Source organism: Lynx rufus, unplaced genomic scaffold (genome assembly GCF_022079265.1).
Source record: "Lynx rufus isolate CCGP_SWC_20201006 ecotype Redwood Valley unplaced genomic scaffold, mLynRuf1.p SCAF_16, whole genome shotgun sequence".
NCBI classification, from domain to species: Eukaryota; Metazoa; Chordata; class Mammalia; order Carnivora; family Felidae; genus Lynx; species Lynx rufus.
Window position 1 is genome coordinate 57457845 of NW_025814830.1, and position 12799 is coordinate 57470643.

A 12799-nucleotide genomic window follows, 5' to 3' on the forward strand; every position below is an offset into this window, starting at 1 on the left:
GCGTGTGTGAATTACTAGCTGGAATAAAACAGCACGTGGTGCTCTGCGTGCTGACGACAGTTGTGCAGTAAAGAGCCCGGAGGTTAGGGTCAGGCTGGAAGGCACGAGGGGGAATGCTTTGGGTCTGTCAGTAGTGTGGGTGGGGTCAGCAAAGGGCGTGGGCGTCGCCTGCCCGCCTGTCTGCCAGTCGTCAGCCCCCTGCCCTCCCCTCTCACCCTCTGTGTGGACAGGTGCCGACATCGCCAATATCTGTAACGAGGCCGCGCTGCACGCTGCGCGAGAGGGCCACACGTCCGTCCACACGTTCAACTTCGAGTACGCCGTGGAACGAGTCATTGCCGGTACGAGGGACGTGTTCTCAGCAGGGCTGAGCCCCAGGAGCAGCCAGATGGAGGGCAGGGTGGTGGGAGCCAGGTCAGCTTCCACATCGTGGGACAGAAGCAATTAGCAAACAATCATGATCGGGCAAGGGAACAGTGCGCAGAGTTCTATTCTTGTGTCAGGTTGTTACCACGAGACTTATCCTCAGCGTAAAATGCTGAGAATCTGCCAAAGGGCAGACTCTTCAGGAAGAAATATAAAAGGATCTCCCCCAGCCCAGGGTGAGTGGCACGCAGCCCCGAGGTGGCCAGCGGTGCCCCCAAGCTGCAGGCCACCCACCGTGGGGCTGAGGCCACGGCTGCCTGGGGACAGAGGGTCTCCCGAGAGCTGAGCTCTGCTGTCCCGCCTGTCTCTGCTTCGGGGTCTCGGCAGGACAGGGGCAGGGAGGGGGTGGCTTCCGGCAGTGCTTAATGGTCACTGCTGCAAGTGGGGTCCCTGGGTTTCCGTCAGAAGAGGGACTGACACGATCTCTCGAAGTTTCCGCGGCCCTCCATGGCTTGTTCTTGAGCAGTGTTCGATCTAAGATACTGAAAGTTTTTTAGAAAGGGAAACTATTGGGGCGCCTGGGTGGCGCAGTCGGTTAAGCGTCCGACTTCAGCCAGGTCACGATCTCGCGGTCCGGGAGTTCGAGCCCCGCGTCGGGCTCTGGGCTGATGGCTCGGAGCCTGGAGCCTGTTTCCGATTCTGTGTCTCCCTCTCTCTCTGCCCCTCCCCCGTTCATGCTCTGTCTCTCTCTGTCCCAAAAATAAATAAACGTTGAAAAAAAAAATTTTAAAAAAATAAAATAAAATAAAAATAAATAAAAAATAAAAAAAAAAAAAGGGAAACTATTCCTTCCAAAGGTGTAGGAGAAGCACAGGCCTTGTCTGTGGAGGGGGACACTCGGTCATGAGTCATCCCTAGAAGGGGCTCGTCCCTGTCACCCTCCACTGGAGTTAAAGTCTGCTACAAATACCGCCAGGTGCCCATACTGCCGGTTAGGAATTGGCGTGGACAGGAGGAACTAAAGTGGCTGTTTCTTAAATGTTTTTGTTTTTTACTTTTTAACGTTTATTCTTGAGAGAGAGAGAGAGAGAGAGAGAGAGAGAGAGAGAGACAGAACACGAGCGGGGGAGGGGCAGAGAGAGGCAGACACAGAATCCGAAGCAGGTTCCGGGCTCTGAGCTGTCAGCACAGAGCCCAACGCGGGGCTCGAGCTCACAAACCGTGAGATCACGACCTGAGCCAAAGTCTGACACTGAACTGACTGAGCCACCTGGGTGCCCCTAAGTGGCTGTTTCTTACTACAAACTCGGTTTTATACAAGCCCCTTATTTTTACGTGGGAATTGATACACTTGCAATAATGGTGTGAAGGCGAGAAAGACGCCTGTCAATACTGACGACGCTGGCCCTGTGAGCAGGCATCAGAGCCCCCTGGTCTCACTCTGCGGCCTGCCTGGGCTACAGCACGTCGCGTTCAAGCCCACCCTCGTGTGTAGATGCTCACATCACCAGCTCTGGTAGAGATGATTGAGCTGCTACAGCCAGTGTGAGGAAGGATTTATAACCTTGCAGTAAATGGAGGTGACCCTCCTACCAAATACCCCAAACCCAGAGCTGATCCAGGATGCCTCAAGTGGAAACTCAGGGAGGTGTAACGGTGTGACGGGAGCAGAGGGTCACCAGGTGGGAGGCATCGGGACTGCGGCTCGCATTGCCCGTCTGGGGGGAACGGCAGTGCGCAGCCCGGAACCCGCTCGGGACCCCATCCAATCACAGCAGCCCCGCGGGCCCCTGAGCTGAGGGTGTTCCTAAAGCCTGCAGGAGCTTGACTGGCCGCTCCCGCATTCACAGACGCACAAACGGGGAGCCTGCAGCATCCCCCTCACCAAATGAGCTTCACACAGTGAGGAACGCAGTTCTTGGTGTTGGCTGGGGGCCGAGACGCGGGAGGCCAGCGTCCGGTGAGGACGTTGCTCTGGTGACACAGGGTGGAACTCTGTGAGGCCAGGCGGAGTGCCTGGGACACTCACCGGGACCCTCGGACTCTCCGGCCCTCTTGCAGGGACCGCCAAAAAGAGCAAGATCCTCTCCAAGGAAGAACAGAAGGTGGTTGCGTTCCACGAGTCGGGCCACGCCTTGGTCGGCTGGCTGCTGGAGCACACGGAGGCCGTGATGAAGGTGGGCTGTCCCACGCGCACGCGCGTGTGGCCGCGGGCGGGTCCGGGGCGTCGGCAGGCGTGAGCCCCACTGGCCCTTGGACCACGCTGGCCTCGGAATCACCGCGTGTTCTCTCTCCAAGAGAAGGCACGGTGTGAGGTGGACAGGGGCACAGGGCAGAGGCGACCGTGCAGGGTCCCTCATCCCGGGAGGCAGAGGGCAGGACACGTGGCTCCAGCTGTGGGGCAAGGCCACTGGAGAGCCACGCAACGACTGGGGGGCCCCCTTTCCTGTCTGCACCCTCGATCTTGGAATTAAGAACTGTCAAGTTTACCACCATCTCTGAAAGCAGTAACGTAACGACTCCTAACCTTAAGAATAGGTGCGTGGAGCTCACCTTAAAGAACTACCACTCTCATAAGCATTTGGGAGTTTGATGAAAATTTATTTGTATCAAATGCCTATAGTATAAACAACTCCTCCGGAATGGTGGATTCATGACCAGGGAACCGAGTGACCCTTCAGGAAAACGTGAAGGTGTGGGAGGCGGGTGCGGATTGAACTGTGCCCTGTGTCCGGCCTAGAGGGGGCCGGCGGGTGCAGGGAGGGAGCCGCAGCGCCGAGCATCCCCAGCACCGAAGAAGGGGACACGTGGCCACTGCCAGCCGGCACGTCTGTTTACTGTCCTTGAACTGCTTTTCAGAGGTGTCAGTTGTAGCCAAGTAGGTCGTTAGTCTGGTCGTGTCTGAGAGGCCTTCCCCGAGAGGGCCCGAAGTCCAGTGTTTGTGACAGACAAGTGGACGCAGCCGTCATTGAGGTGACCTGGGTCAGGCTGAGGACAGTCACCAAGGGTGTGACATTTATGGGACACTAAATATTTCAGTAAGCAAGATAAATACCTGAATGCAGTATCTCAAGAAAAATTAATGCAGAAAGATCCTGGATGAAGTAAACGTAATTTAAAATTTCCTGTTTGACGGCCAAAAGATAAATCCGTCATAATGAGAACCACCCCCCACCCCACCCCCACCCGGCCTGGCACTCTGCCAGTTGCGGATGTGATCATTACGTAGAGCATTTTACAGTGTAATTCGCTTAAGTATTAGCCTCTCAGCTTCCTCTCCAGAGCCCCTGCGTGCCAACCTGGTGCTGCGCTGGTGGGGGAGAAAGGCAAGGATGGTCTCCAGTCTTGGTGTCCCCAAGGGTTTGTGCAGTCCCATGTCCACCGCGGTGGGCGGTGACAGGAGGGCACGACGACTGGCCCGGGGTGGGGGTGGGGGTGGGGGTGGGGGTGGGGGTGGGGGGCGGGGCCCTGTCTCCTTGGCTCCACCCAGGAAGCCATCTTTGCTGTGCTCTGGTGTGCAAGGACGACACCGCCCAACAGCACGTGAGCTGTTCTCCTTGGTCACACAAGTGAGGCCGGTGCAGACTTGCTCTGACTGCTTTGAAAGCCTCCAGTTAAAGACCCGTCTTGCCCCACCCCACCTTCGTCCTGCTCACTCGGCCACCTGACACTCCACAGGTCTCCATCGCACCGCGGACAAACGCAGCCCTGGGCTTTGCTCAGATGCTTCCAAGAGACCAGCACCTCTTCACCAGGGAGCAGCTGTTTGAGCGGATGTGCATGGCCTTGGGTGGCCGCGTGTCGGAATCCATCTCCTTCAACAAGGTCACTTCTGGTGAGGAGCTGGCCCGTGCTGGTTCTGGCGTTCTCAAAGTGCTTTTACATCCACCGCGCCTTCCTCGTGGGGTTGGGAGGGTGAATCCGATGGAGGAATTCGAAGGGTGGCTTACACACGTACTTCTGAATTTCACCAAGTGTTCTCAAGCTACTGGTACAGGTGCTCGTGTCCCCAGTGACACAGGGGTTCAGCGTTGACAGGGGTGTTGTCAGAGCTGGACGTGTGCTGGGGAGCTGCCAGGGAAGCGAACCCAGAGTGCACCCCACGTAGTGTTTAGAGTTTTAAGGCTCTGTCCTTTAAAGAACAGTAACAGGGCACAGTTGTCCCCTGGGTCCTCTGCGGTCAGGCCCAGGCCCGTGCCACTCTGCCGAGAGAAACCTCTTTCTCGGCCCCATGCTCCAGGGGCTCAGGACGACCTGAGGAAGGTCACGCGCATCGCCTACTCCATGGTGAGGCAGTTTGGCATGGCCCCAAGCATCGGGCCCGTGTCCTTTCCCGAGGCGCAGGAGGGACTCACGGGAGTTGGACGGCGTCCCTTCAGCCAGGGCCTCCAGCAGATGATGGATCACGTGAGTGCGTGCCGCCCCCTCTCACGGCGCAGTGGGTCAGGGAGCAGGTGTCTGAGGTGCTGGCGCTGTGTCGTCACGTGGTCCACGTGGTGGGCTTTCCAGTCCTGACCCCTTGTGGCTCTCACGTTCTGAGCGTCTGCTCTCGGGTGAGGACTTGTGTGGTCCCTGGTGAAACTGTCCGTGAAACACCCCGAACGATGCAGCCGGTGCCCAGCGGTCCCCAGCGGTCCCCGCACCTGCAGGACACATGCACGCTCCCTGCGCGACCTGGCCGGGCCCACGTCCAGCCTGGTGCGCACGTGAGGTGGCCGCACGCTCCCCGGCCTCCAGGAGCTGGTGGGCACCTGCAGCCGTGAAGGGGGAAGGGGTGGGAGGCAGCCTCCTGGAACAGGGGCATTCGCGGGGGATGGGGTCAGGGCAGGAAATGCCACTGGCAGCCAAGCTCTCCTGGTCCCTGTGAGCCGGAGGTTGGCTTCCTGCCCCGTGGCTCTAACGTGTGCTCTGATGCCAGAATTCTGTGCCAGAATCAGGCACAGGAGATGTCGTGAGCATTGGTCTGCCGTCCTGCTCGTGACAGATCTGTTCGCCCATTGGCAGGAAGCCAAAGTGCTGGTGGCAAAGGCCCACAGGCACACGGAGAAGGTGCTGCGGGACAACCAGGACAAGCTGCAGGCGGTAAGGTTCTGGGCACCTGCCTGTCCTTCCCTTGGCGGGGGTGGGGGCAGGCAACCATCGCCACACGGTGCTGATGTGGCTGTCACTCCTCGAGGGACTCTTTCCAGCACACACACAGCCACAGAAAAAGCAGCCTTTCTACACTCCCCCCAGTTCAACTGAAATCTCACCTTTTTCAAAGACCACTTGGGGCATGGCAGTCTTTTATTTTTCCTTTATTTATCTTTTGGGAGGGGGAGAGGCAGAGAGAGAGAGAGAGAGAGAGAGGGAGAGAGAATCCCAAGCAGGCTCTGTGCTGTTGGCACAGAGCCCGATGGGGGGCTCAATCTCATGAACCGTGAGATCATGACCTGAGTTGAAATCAAGAGTCGAATGCTCAGCTGAGCCACCCAGGGGCCCCTATTTTAAGTCATGTCTGTGCCACACATGGGGCTTGAACTCTTGACTTTGATTTCAAGTTTAGAATAATCTTAGACTTATAGAAAAGCTGCAAATATAGCACAAGCCCCTTCTACCCCATGGCCGGTTTTCTGTATCGTTAACATCTCCCTTTAACGTGGCGGGTTTTCTACGAGCTAGTGAACCAGTGTCGACACGTCATTAACTGAAGTCTGCGCTAAGTTCACGTTTCCTTCGTCTTCGTCTAATGTCGTTTCCTGTCCCTGGGCCCACTTCACTCTGGTTGTGATGTCTCGTTTCGCTTCCCTGGGCTCTGAGTTCCCACTCGCCTGTTGGCTACCGGCTCTGGCAGTCTTCAGAGCCGTGGCTTGGTGGGTGTGCTGTGTCCCCCAGCTGGCGTCTGTCTGCAGTTCTCAGTGAGGCTGGGAAGGCGGCACCTGAAGCGGGTGCCTCCCGTGTCCCTCGTAGAAGCGGGCAGCACTTTGTGGACAGGCCACGTTTCCTCACTTCCTCATTCCATTCAGATGAGGCGCTGCTCCCCCAGGCTGGGGTGCTGCCCTCACAGTGCTGCCCCTGGACCAGGGGGTTGTGGGCAGGGCAGGGACCTGCTGAGCCAGAACCCGCCGTTTACCAGGCCCAGGTGCCACACGTGCGCGCTGCGGCTGCTGCTTGGCAGAACCGGGTGGGGCTCCTCCTGCGGGGGCCCCGGGTGTCCCCCCCTCTGCACCATGGGGGGCGGGGCGTGTTCCAGGGCTTAGCAGCTCTGTCCCTCCCGAGGAAGCAGTGGCCCTGCTCAGAAGTGCCTGGGACGCATCCCTCACGGCCGGTGCGGGCTGTGCACACGGCCCCCTCAGCGTGCTCTCTGGGACCACGTCTAGGGAGGCAGAGGCTCCCTTGCTAGCCCTGGGCACCAGCACCCCGTCCCCACGTTCCAGCCCCCACTTGTTCCCCGACGTGCAGACACACGCACCGTGTTTGGTAAAGGAAACTAAAGTGGCCCCAGAGAACAGGTTTGGGAGGGAAGCAGAAAAATGACGGAGGCTGGCAGCGGGAGGCTGCCTGTAAGGTGCAGACGAGGGCTCTGTGCGTGAGCTGCCCGCTCGCACTGCTTCCCTGGGAAGCCGCCTGCCCAGGGCGTCCCGCTCCAGACGCCCCCTCCCTGCTGGGTGCTCGGCTCTCAAAAGGCTCATCTGTTTCCTTGTCTGGGGTTCACACACCACTCGCTGTGTTCCGTTAGCTGGCAAATGCCCTGTTGGAGAAGGAAGTGATAAACTACGAGGATATCGAGGCCCTCATCGGTCCGCCCCCTCACGGGCCCAAGAAGATGATCGCGCCTCAAAGGTGGAGTGAGGCCGAGAGGGAGAAGCAAGACGCCGGGGAGGAGGAGGCGCCTCAGCAGCCCCCACTTCGCGGGGAGGAGCCATCTTGGCCCAAATAGACGGGCCTCCCGGATTGTGCCTCGACTGTGCCGTGGGGACGCGGCGTCCCCCGCAGACCCAGGAAGGGAACGCCTCACTGAGTGCCCCGCCCCTGCCGTTCCTCTTTTGCCCAGACTGGTACCCCCTCCCAGCCCTCACTGGTCTCTGAAAAGACTTCTGAGATCTATTTATTGACTGCCCTCCCGGTGAGAGGTAAACGTTTTTGCAGATGACTTGGCTTTGCTAGATTGTCTTATCCGTGCCGGGTACAGGTGCGCATGGGGTACAGGTGGGCATGTACATCCGAACTCCCAGGCCAGTGACCCGGTGACAAGGTGGTTTTGTGCGCGAGCAGCTTGCTCCCACCAGGAGTTCATGCGGGGGCTGTCCCAGCTGCTGGGACTTCATCAGAGCGCTAAAAGGACCCCCGAGCCAGCTGCCGCCTGTCCTCCCTCCGGTGGGCCTGTCCTGCTGGCGCGTCCACAGGGTCGGCATCAGAGCCAGGCCCTGGGCTCTCGGGCGTTAAAATACTGCCACCTACTGCTGTGCAGACCCGGGCACCAGCCTGTCCTGCTGGCCTGGCCTCCACACGAGGGGTAAGCCCTGAGGCCTGCTGTGGCATTTGTAGTAAGTTCCAGGGGGAGAGTCCATCTTGCGTCACAGGGCCAGCTCTAACCCGGACATGGGGTCACGCGTTTCAGTCTAGAATGTCAGCCCAAGATAACCAACAGAAGAGCCCTGTTGTAGGAATCTGGGGGAAAGGCCCTGGGACGCCCCCTCATCGCAGCAAGCGAGGTACACTCGGTCCCCTCGGCCCCCTTGTGCCCAGGGGTGTGCCACACGCACTCCGGTGTCCCCACCCACTGCTCTCACTGCGCCTGCCCTCCCGGCGCAGCGGTGTTCGGAGCCACAGACTGCAGGTGCTTCCTGACAGAAGGGGTAGTTCGGCCGCCCATCCCACAGTACGGCCCGAGGGATGCAGTATGTAAGCAGGTGGGGGTCACACCCGAGGGAGGGCAGCTCTGAGAGCACTGTGGCCTTTGCCCCAGGTCCCCAAATTCACTTCCAAAGATGGATATGCAGTTAGGAGGGTTCTGGTCTCTTCGCCCCAGGGTGGCACCCTCCGTATCCTAACCATGGACGGATGTGGTCAAGCTTATCCCCCTCCTACTTTACCAATAAATTGGCCCGTGCCTCTTTATTCTCTGGAAAATCGTTTGCTGACCACAAGATACACAGAAACCAAACGTAAATGGCACGAAAAGCGGCCCCTCCCTGCAGCGGAAGCAGGGGAGCCTGACTTCCTAGCACTCACTGGTGGGACGGGGGAGGTTCGCTATGCTGACTTAGAGAAGCTCAAGGCGTCTGCCGACTTTGGGCCCCCAAGTGGTCACAAGTGATGTCACCTCCGGGTCATCAGGTGCTCGAGCGCCAGAAGTCACACCTCCTCTACCATCTCAGGCGGGGACTGAGGCTGCCCCTCAGACTTCCTGTAAAGAGCCTCCTCCAACTGCATGTTGGTCTGGGGCAGCCAGACCACACGGGGCAACCGGCGTGTTCAACACCCGAGCCGCAGCCCCGACCCTCTGCCCTCCACCCGGCAAAGGGGGTATAACATGGCCTGACTGTAGCTTCTGGAACTGGCTTCACCTGAGTCAGGTATGCGAGGTCTCCTCACCAAGAAAAACATGTTTTCTTTTGTTTGTTTTTTAGTAATCTCTACTTCCAACGTGGGGCTCAAATTCACGATCTGCAGATCAAGAGTCGCACGCTCTTACGATTGAGACAGCCAGGCACCCCGAGAATGTCACATTTTCTTTTTTTTTTTTAATAATTTTTTTTTCAACGTTTATTTATTTTTTTTGGGACAGAGAGAGACAGAGCATGAACGGGGGAGGGGCAGAGAGAGAGGGAGACACAGAATCGGAAACAGGCTCCAGGCTCTGAGCCATCAGCCCAGAGCCTGACGCGGGGCTCGAACTCACGGACCGCGAGATCGTGACCTGGCTGAAGTCGGACGCTTAACCGACTGCGCCACCCAGGCGCCCCTAGAATGTCACATTTTCAAAGTAAACGTGTGTTTAACACCATCAGCCTAATAACTTACATCCTTTAACAATACAAATCGTTCTCTGTAATCTACACTTGTACTTACGATTCTTTTATGTTCCCTAAAAGCTCCCTTTTTGTTGCAGTTAACAGACATACGCATACAATTTGATGTTCATATGTGCCGCAGGGTGATCACACTGAGCCTAGTTAACACCTGTCACCACACAGGTATTTAATCTGATGAGAACTCTTAAGGTCATACTCTTAGCAATTTTTAAATAAAACATTTATGATTAGGACACTAATATTCTTTCCACTGCCTTTCACTGACATCAAGTGTTCCTTCAGGTTTTAGGAACCTCTGGGTTAGCCTATATCTGATTTACGGGTAGGCCACGATTCTGGAAAGCTGAGATGATGGACAGTTATGAGTTCTGTGATTAAGCAGCGGACATTAGCCTGTCCTTGCTGTTATCAGGCTACTGCTTTTCCTAACTCAACCATCAGCCCATATTTATATAACATAACGTGCAAATTTTACAAAGTGCTTTGGGATATAACCTCCCCCACTTCCCCAAACACTATAAAATCACTTCTGCTCTGATATTAACTTAAAAAATCAAGGGGCACCTGGGTGGCTCAGTCAGTTCAGTGTCCGACTCTTGATTTCAGCTCAAGTCATGATTTCATGGTTCACGGGATTGAGCCCCACGTCCTGCTCTGCTCTGAAAGTGCAGAACCTGCATGGGATTCTCTCTCTCCCTCTCTCTCCAAAATAAATAAACATTAAAAAAAAAAATGACTGTGTGTCTGACAGAGTTCCAAAAACTATTGTTGACAGCCTCAGGTGGAATTTCTCTGAAGCCAACACCCACAGCACCAGCTGGAAGGCACTGGTCGGTTGCAGGTGCTGAGTGACAAGGCACTGCTGGGAGTAACTGGGGCTCCCTCTTGCAAGGAAATTTCTGGGAGGCTGTGCAGAGGACACTCCAACACCTTCAGGCATGTTTATCCAGGAATCCCGGGCTACCTTACTGATGTGCATGCAGTTTGCAGGGGCATTAGCTGGCTCCTTCAGTGGCCCCTGCAGCCCAAGCCCAGGGCAAAAGCTCTGCAGCAGAGACGTGGCTGTAGAATTCTGTGTCCAGGGGGACACGGCCTGTCCCTATAGCTGATGATTTTTTAAATGCGTGGCCCAGCCAAGTCTTTGTATCAGAAGGATTCCTGCTTAACACTTTAGAACAGTTCGGGGTGCCTGGGTGGCTCAGTCGGTTAGGCAGCTGACTTCGGCTCAGGTCATGATCTCGCTCGTGGTGCGTGAGTTCGAGCCCCGCGTCGGGCTCTGTGCTGACGGCTCAGAGCCTGGAGCCTGCTTCGGATTCTGTGTCTCCCTCTACCTCTGCCCCTCCCGTGCTCATGCTCTCTCAATAATAAATTAAAATTAAAAAAAAAAAAAAACACAGTTTATAAAAGTTCATTTTCCTCTTTCCCAACAAGAAAGTTGAGCCTATTTCTAGCAGATTTCCTGTCAGAACCGTTTTTACTTCACTATTCTGCATACTGTTCAAAGGAAGTAAGCGTGTGGAGTATTCAAGCATGGGATCCTGGAGTCTGCATCGGGCATGGTGTGCGCAGCAGACCGAGGTCCTTGAATTACAACTTCGCTTTCTTACTGCCAACTTGATTCTGATCAGTGTTTCTATTTTCTGACCTCTAGCCCCCAACCGGTGACCCATGGCAGCACCTCAACCATGAGCGGCTACAGCTCAGGTCAAGATGTGGCCCAGGGCAGACGGAACTGCACGAGTCTGGGGTCTGTCCGGAAAGAGAAACTGGGGATGGGGATAGGAGTGTGTTTGAGACTAAAAAGAACACGGTATCTGACCACAAAGATCCACTGAAAGGGGTCTGAGAAAGACCAGGGAGGTGCGGGCTAACATTTGATGGACTACGTTCAAGGAAAATCCGCACGGGCCAAGGCAAGTATGTATTTGGCAGATGTTTCCCCAATGTCCCTCTGCTGCAGTTATGGGGGTCCACGTTCCAGTTCCACCAGAAAGAAGGGACTTGTGAGGCAGATGATAATCCCTCTCACGGTTTTTGTAAGGACTGATGGAGGGATCACTTGCTCTCTTCTCTCCCGCACTGGCTCCCAGCACGTCACATGGAAGTGGAGCTGTGTGACATCCGTGACAGCCAGTACATTCACTCACCCTGTACGGGACACCGCACGATGTGCTGTGGTCTAACACAGACTCTCCTCCCACTTCACAGAAGGGAAAAATTCAAACAATGCCCAACGTCTCAAAACTAGTACAAAGGTTCCCAAGCAACTCCAGCCACTTTCTTAGTGACTCGCCAGTGACTCTCCAGTTGAGCCCATCTGTTTGCGAAAGTGGCAGACCAAATTTTAAACGTTACCTTAACGTCACAGGTAGATACCATTCCCAAGTTCACGAGAAGTACTTTCAGCCTCTCCTGTGCTGACAACAGTCACAAAGTGGGGCTAACACAGTCCTTGTCTCCTAACTGAGCACCCAGAGCTAGGGTTTGGACTTTCCGTGCAGGCTCAGCGCATTCGTCTCAAGAGCCTGCAGGTGCTTCATAATTTACACATGTTCTGTGTCCTTTCTACCTGTTCCGTGTCCCTGTCCAAACCCTGTAATTCCCCAATGAATCTCAACCTGATACTTCTAACACCCAAGGGTGTCTCAATAGGGCAGAAAACTGTATCGGCACCCTATGTACTCAGTGAAGCACACAGGCCTCCACGTTTCTCATTTTGTGTCATAAAAAATTCTTCGAGTGTTAAGTTCTATTAGGAAGAAGCTTAGCGTCTGGGGGGTGGGAAAGAAGGAGAGTTACCAGGCTGTAAAGGCTCACGGAAAGGGACAGGGTGTTGGCGGTTTCCTAGACTTGCGCGGGAGAACGGGAGACGCACAGGGCACAGGGCACAGGTCACGGAGCTATGTCGGGCTATTTACTGAATACATGTTTTCCATGACGCCCGTCTCTGCAGGGTCTGCAGTCCGTCACCCGGATTCTTACCCCCCCTCTGCCCGACTCGGGGAAGGTACAGCGCTTGTGCCGTGCAGCGTGAAAACGCATGCGAAGTACTTACGCTCCAGTTAGAGCACTCAACAAGTGTCACTTCTGGGTAAACGAAGAAGCACAAATGTTTCAAAAGGTTGGAAAGGCACAAAGACGGACGCGGAGGCGAGGCTTTAGGGTTAGGGGCACGTACCGAGTCCCGTGACATGCAGGAGCAGGAAAGACTCGGCACCCAAACAGCCGCTGCTCTCCTCTGGCCTGGCCGTTCCTCCTTGAAGGCCCTGGAGTCCCGCAGGACCCGCCGTCCTCCCAGCACGGCCCGGGACCCAACCCGCGGGAAGCTGGAGGCGCCACGCCCGCCCAGGCCGCGAGGTCTGCTGGGAGATCGTTGACGTCACTTCCGGGATCCCGGGCTCTGACTGGCCGGAACC

The 12799-nt window shown here is 56.1% G+C and overlaps 1 protein-coding gene across 2 annotated transcripts in view; it reads left to right on the top strand.

Annotated features, from left to right (window-relative positions):
* The window catches only part of SPG7 (SPG7 matrix AAA peptidase subunit, paraplegin), a 32421-nt gene extending 24923 nt beyond the window's left edge, over positions 1-7498 (top strand). For both annotated transcript variants that reach the window (XM_047078960.1, XM_047078961.1), the window contains 6 exons: positions 231-341; positions 2428-2543; positions 4045-4201; positions 4607-4773; positions 5371-5448; positions 7085-7498. In XM_047078960.1, the coding sequence (XP_046934916.1) occupies positions 231-341; positions 2428-2543; positions 4045-4201; positions 4607-4773; positions 5371-5448; positions 7085-7285 (830 nt within the window). In that variant the 3' untranslated portion in view covers positions 7286-7498. The remainder of the gene's footprint in view (positions 1-230; positions 342-2427; positions 2544-4044; positions 4202-4606; positions 4774-5370; positions 5449-7084) is intronic.
* Positions 7499-12799: the final 5301 nt, after the last annotated feature.